At 53.7% G+C, this 6,000-nt stretch overlaps 1 protein-coding gene across 1 annotated transcript in view; it reads left to right on the top strand.

Annotated features, from left to right (window-relative positions):
• Window positions 1–2,347: 2,347 nt before the first annotated feature.
• LONRF2 (LON peptidase N-terminal domain and ring finger 2) overlaps window positions 2,348–6,000 on the top strand; it is a gene marked incomplete at its 5' end in the record, with an annotated part of 34,896 nt that continues 31,243 nt past the window's right edge. The window contains one exon of the mRNA XM_080613883.1: window positions 2,348–3,128. Coding sequence (XP_080470009.1) covers window positions 2,348–3,128 — 781 coding nt within the window. The remainder of the gene's footprint in view (window positions 3,129–6,000) is intronic.

Raw genomic sequence — 6,000 nt, 5'->3', positions numbered from 1 at the left:
TGCCCATCAGAAGGGATGACTGGAGGCAAAGGGCAATTTTGGGCAAAGGGCAAAACGCAGCAATCCCAAGACACGTGTGGAAAAGTGGCATGGCAGGATGGACTCATCTACTCTTTCCTCCCACAGGAAAGCAGGGAGAGCTGCTGGGGAGTTCCAGCCAAAGAGCCGAGGGGAGTGGGATGGGAGCAATCAGCAGCAATGCTGCTGCTCTTTGCCAGAGTCCCAGGAACCACAGAGTAACGCTGGGGGGTGGCTCAAGCGGGTGAGTCTGCCTTTTCATCATCTGTCCAGATCCTGCGCTTGTCCTTCATATGGCAGAGCAGAACTGGCCACACTGCTTCTGTCCACTATGCTATGAATCGTGTCCCCAGGTGAGCTTGATAAAACAGCAGTGGGATTCAATCCCATCCTAATTCCAAGTGAAAATGTCAAGAGAGAGAACGATGAAAACGTGATGGGATGCTTTTCTGGATAGAAAACTTGAGTCAAGGAGGGTGGTGCAAGTGTTGGACCGGCGGACATCGCTCTAAGAGCCACTACTTAGAAACGTTACCAGTGCAAAATGGGTAAGTGCTAGAACACCACATTACTGTTTTGCAAAACAACTATACTTCTTGGGTGGGGCTTTGAGCAACCTGGTCTAGTAGAAGGTGTCCCTGCCTATGGCAGGGTGTTGAAACGAGATGAGATTTGAAGTCCCTTCCAACCCAAACCATTCTGTGATTCTATAATATCACGACATCATCTGCCTGCTTTGTTATTAATCTAGACATTCCTGGAGTTGGTCTTGCTACAGTTTCTTGTATATGATGCCAGACGGGGGGAAAAGGGGGTGTTCACCGAGGTGTCAGAGGGCTGAGGTGCTGATGTTACCTCAATAGTCCAGGGGTATCGCTTATCCTTCATGGATGGCTTTGGGGTTCTGAGAAACAAATGTCCTTGCACGAGCCCAGGCCCTCTGGTCATGCTTACTTCACCATCAATACCGATGATTACTTAGGCATGACTGTGCAGTATAGGATGTAAACTTTATGCACGTTAAGCGAGTTAAGACAATTTCATACTATTAAGAAAATTCATGCAATTTCATACCAAAAGACCAATTGGTACAATAGTCAAAGAATTAGTTTTTCCCAATGTGGGCTAAAAGGCCATTATTTGGGGACTTAAGGCCTAGCCGGAAAGTGGCAAAGACCAAAATACCCTCCGCTGTCCAGCTGCAATTCGAAAAGCAGCTGGAAATGAGTACCTCCTTGTCGGACTGGCAGACTCTCCACTCCTCTGAACGAACGGCTTGTTTACAGCTGTGTCTAAAATAAACCTTGCCTACTTCTTTTTTTTCACTCCTGTTATTCCTGCGGAGCGAGTTGGATTCCTCTGACTCACGCATGATTAACTAACTTCCAGCTGCATTATCTTTATTGCTGCTGCCGACGCACAAGCCAGCGCTCAGCACGACTTGCGGATCCCAAGCTGAGCTGGCAAGGCTGCCGCTTACAGAAAAGGGCTGGGTTTTTTTTTTTTCCTACGAGAGTTGTGGGGTTTGGGAAATTTTATTGCTATATTTATTTTTTTGCATTTTATTATTTTTCTATTTAAGAGGCAACACGTGCTCGCCTTCTCGGGGGCCGGGCAAACACAACCAAACAATAATCGACAATACGCCCCGACCCACCCCGTGCTACATGGAAGGGGAGTCCCGGTACCTGGAGGTGGTGGTGGGGAAAGCCGGCACCGGGGGTTGGGGAGCGGTAGTCTGGCAGCCCCGACGAGGAAGCGGCTAAGACCGGGCACCAGGAAACGGGAAGGAACAGGCTAAGCCCAGCAGGAGCCGCACAGCGGAACACATCCCCCCCACACTCCCGCCGGGAACCGCCGCCGGCGGTAGTGGGCCGGGCACACGTGCGGGCGGGACGGCGGGACGGCGGGGCGGCGGGCGGACACGTGCGCCGCTAGCACCTGGCGGCGGTAGCTGCCGCCGGGCGGGTCGGGAGCGACGGCGGGAGGCAGCTGCCTCTCGCTCCCTCCGCGGCACCGGCGCCACCGCCCCGGGGGAGGGCGATCAGAAGCGGCTTACACAACCGCCCGCCCCTTACATAAGCCGGGAGCCGGGCCCGAGGGGGCGGTGCGGGTCGACCCCCGCCCCTTTGGTCTCTTCCCCCCCCTTCCCCTCCCACCGCCAGCCTCGTCCCCCACTCCCGGGAGCCGCCCCCCTGCTGCAGCGATGTGACCCGCCCCCTCCTCCCTCCCTTCCGTCGCCGTCCCCTCCCAGGAAGGAGCCGGAGTCGGCAGCGCCGCGGGTCCGGCATGGAGTAGGGCGGCCCGGGGCCGGCGGCGCCGCGCGGGCATGGAGCTGGGCCCGGGGCCCTGCGCGCTGCCCCCCGCCGCCGGGACCGGGTCCGCTACCGGGGCCAGGTCCGTGGCGGCGGCGGGGGGACCGTGCGCCGAGATGCTGCAGGTGGCGGAGGAGGCCTTCCGCGGCGGCAACTTCGAGCTGGCGGCCGAGATCTACGGTTCGGAGCTGGCGGGGCTGCCGCAGCCCGAGCGGGGCCTGTGCCTCCGCCGCGCCGATGCTCTGGCGCGGGCCGGCCGCATGGCCGAGGCGCTGGACGCCTACGGCGCGGCGGCGAGGCTAGCGCGGCTGCGGCCCGAGGAGCTGCGGGAGCTGACCGAGAGCTTCGCCCTCAGCATTCGCGACAAGGAGCTGCGCCTCCCGCCATGGGGGAGCGGCGGCGGCGCCGGCGGCGGCGGGGCGGAGAGCGAAGGGCTGGGAGACCCGGCGTGCTGCCGCCCCCCGGAGCTGTTCGCCTGCCCGCTGTGCCGGCGGCTGCTGTGCGAGCCGGTGACCCTGCACTGCGGGCACACCCACTGCCGCCGCTGCGCCGAGCCCGGCGACTGCGGCCGCTGCCACCGCCCGCGCCGCCCCGGCGAGACGACCTCCGGCGCCTCGCCGCCATCCTCCGCCGGGGCCTCCTGCCCGCGGGTCAACGTGGTGCTGGGCAACCTGCTGCACAAGTGGTTCGGAGCCGAGAGCCGGGCGCGGCGGCTCCGCGCCGAGGGCGACGCGCTGCGGGAGCGCCAGGAGCTGCCGGCCGCCCTGGAGAAGTACAACCAGGCTCTGGAGATGGGTGAGCGCCGGCCGGGGGGAGGAGAAGGAGAGGAAGGGGGCGAGGTCCCCCTTCACCCGCAGCAGCCGGGCGGGGTGTGTGTTTGTGCGTGATTTGTAGTGAATGGTGGGAGAGGGCGCTGGGGGGAAGTTTAGAGAATGAACCTTCCCAGTGGGGCTTCCCCCCTCCTCCCCCCGGTGAATGGCTATTTTTGTTCTACTGTTATTTCTGTCCTTGCTCAGAAGGTGCCTGGCGTTGAGCTGCTTGCAGTCGATGACTCATTATGCAGTATTTCTAGAAAACCCGCTTTCCTATTTGCGGGAAAACACATCTTTTAGTAAAGGGTATGCAGGAACGGTTATGTTCACCACCACTGTGGGTTCGTGAAAGAAATTATAGTGTGGATCGCGATCGTTCACTTAAGTGCGGTTGCATCTTCGGCACAACGTTGCCTTTGAAAACGCTGAAGGAAATATCAATGAGTACAAAGGCTGAGAGAATTTCCTTTGTCTTACGCCGTGCAGACATAACTCGAGAGGTAAACCTGCATTTTGACTTGCAGAGATCGTTCGCCCGCCCTTTGAGGGTAGCCTCTTTATAGGCATGTAGTATTTCTGTGTGCAACGTATTCTCTGAAGAGCCTGGGTTTGAATAAAAATGGCACTGCCCGCCTTCCTCCTCTGCCAAACCGATGGCAGGCTTAGTTTATCAAAACTGGGTTGTTTTCAGCCTCTGCGCCGAGTAGTAGGTGGATCCTGCTCGCTCGGTTGTAGCCTTATAGTAATGGTTGTGTGTGTATGTGCGTGCTCCTGGCTTGTTTGCTCTGGAAGCGGTGGGGGTGGTACAACACCATGAATATCTGAAACGCCTAGAGCTGGGAAGAGCCAGGATCTCAGCAAATCCCCCGGGATCTGCCACTCCTCCAGCCTTGATCATGATAGATGTCTGGTTTAATTGAGGAGGAAGGGGGCAGAAAGCCTTGGTCGCTTTAGCAGAGGCGAAATCCTGTGGGTAAATCTTTTCAGAGGACAAATGTGGAGAAAACTGCCCCTCCTCTGTGGAAGGGCTCCTTCCCTGCTTGGAGTAAAATTGCTATCCTTGTTCCTCGTTTTTACAGCTAGGGAGAGATGGCTCTGATTTTTATTACTATTTTGCTGGCTGCTGTGGAAAAAAAACACGCAGTTACCCCAGTCCCTGATTCGCTTCCATTTTTTGCTGTGGTTGCATGATAGGCATCAGAGAGAGAATTTGGGATAGCAAACCTAATGCTGGCTGCAGAAACCATTACTTCTGCTATTTATTCCACTTTTCCAGCTAGATGTGGCAAGTTTTTAGTTAGCTGACTGTCCCTGTAAAACTATTATGTGGTTTAGCCAAAGTAATCTCTATTAAAGTAGGGCAGGATGGAGAGCCCAAGAAGGAAGGTGAAGCAGAGGGAGGGAGGGAGGCTTGATGTAGGTCAGTGGTGGATACAGCGGGTTTTCAGTTGTGAAGCCTCATAATGTTTTGGGTTCAAGGTCTCTGTCCTGGGGAAAGTAGCCTCTTGTCAATTAAGTAAGTGCTTGGCATGATTTTTAGAGAGCTCTATGTGCTTCTTGCTGTGCCTGCATGAGGTGAGAGGGAAGAGTGTATGTAGCGTGGTGCTTAGTGTTCTCGCACAGCCTGTCCTTCCCCTTCCTGTCCTTGGAGCACGTACCTCCAGCCCTGGCTGCTGTGCATCAGGGTCTTGAGATAACTCCTTCACCGTGTACTGATTTCTGTCTTTCCCAAGCACTTTCTGTGATTTCCCAAGTATGCTGGGAATCTCTTCATAAACCTCTCGCTCTGCCAGTGACTCTAAAATTGCTTAATAAGACATATATATATTTTTTTTAATTCTAATTAAAAATAATAGCAGATATCTCACTAGCTCTTGAAATCCTAAAACAACAGACCGAGATGTAACTTCCTGGTAGTGGATCCAAATTCCAGTTGCTGATGGGCAGCCCACCCCCCAGCTTTTCACCTTGTTTTCCTGTTTTGTGTGTGCTGATGCCATTTCTTACAGCTCGACCTGCTGTCTGAACTTCATGTTCTGAAATTCTTAACACGTGCTCATCAGGTACTGCCTTTTTGGCTTGCTGGAGTTGCCTTCTTGCTTCCCAGCCAAGTATTGCAGTAAATAAGGAGCCGGGGGGGGGGGGTAAGGAAGAAAAACATGTTTTCTAACCATTCAGTACTTCTTAAGTGTTAGCGTATGGACAACTTGAAATGCTTGTGAGCCACTGTAAGGTATTTAAGACTTCAGTGTGTTAGAAAATAAGTTCTTTTCTTAACCTCCACATGCTTATGTATTACTACTGATAGTCAAGGGCATGGGTATCCTTTGAGTTTCTTCTTAGAGACTGAATACACATGAATACATTGATTATACAATTGCTGTATAAAGTTAGGTAAAAAAATTCCAGGCTTCTTGGCAGGACACACGGTTCAGTGGAGTTTTTTTACTGGTATTTCTTGTGGAGTACTTTGCTGCTCCATCTGCCACAACTGGCTTTGTGTGATGTGTGTTCAGGTTTTCCAGTTACTTATCACTTCCTCATTCTGACTGAAACTTTGTCTTCTGATTTGCATTTACTTCTTGAGGTGCTTCAAGTACAAACTGTAAAAGGTTCCTGTCATGTAGTCAGTATACTTACTTTGAGCACAGTCTGGAATATCTGCTCCTAATTTCGGGTCTTAGAGGAGGTCTGCATGCCTTCAGGTTGTCAACTTTTTCCAGTTTTAACTAGTTAGTCCTGCAAAAGCTTACTCTTAACATGTATGTTCATCTTTTATCAGATCTGCGATACCACTGCTGCTCCTGTGTTAGCTCTCATAATGAGCCTGCTGTGAATTCAAGTGTGGTTGTGTG

This window comes from Psittacula echo (genome assembly GCF_963264785.1).
Source record: "Psittacula echo genome assembly, chromosome: 3".
NCBI classification, from domain to species: domain Eukaryota; kingdom Metazoa; phylum Chordata; class Aves; order Psittaciformes; family Psittacidae; genus Psittacula; species Psittacula echo.
Note: the sequence above shows the minus strand (reverse complement) of the source record. Positions and strands in the feature narration are given on the sequence as shown.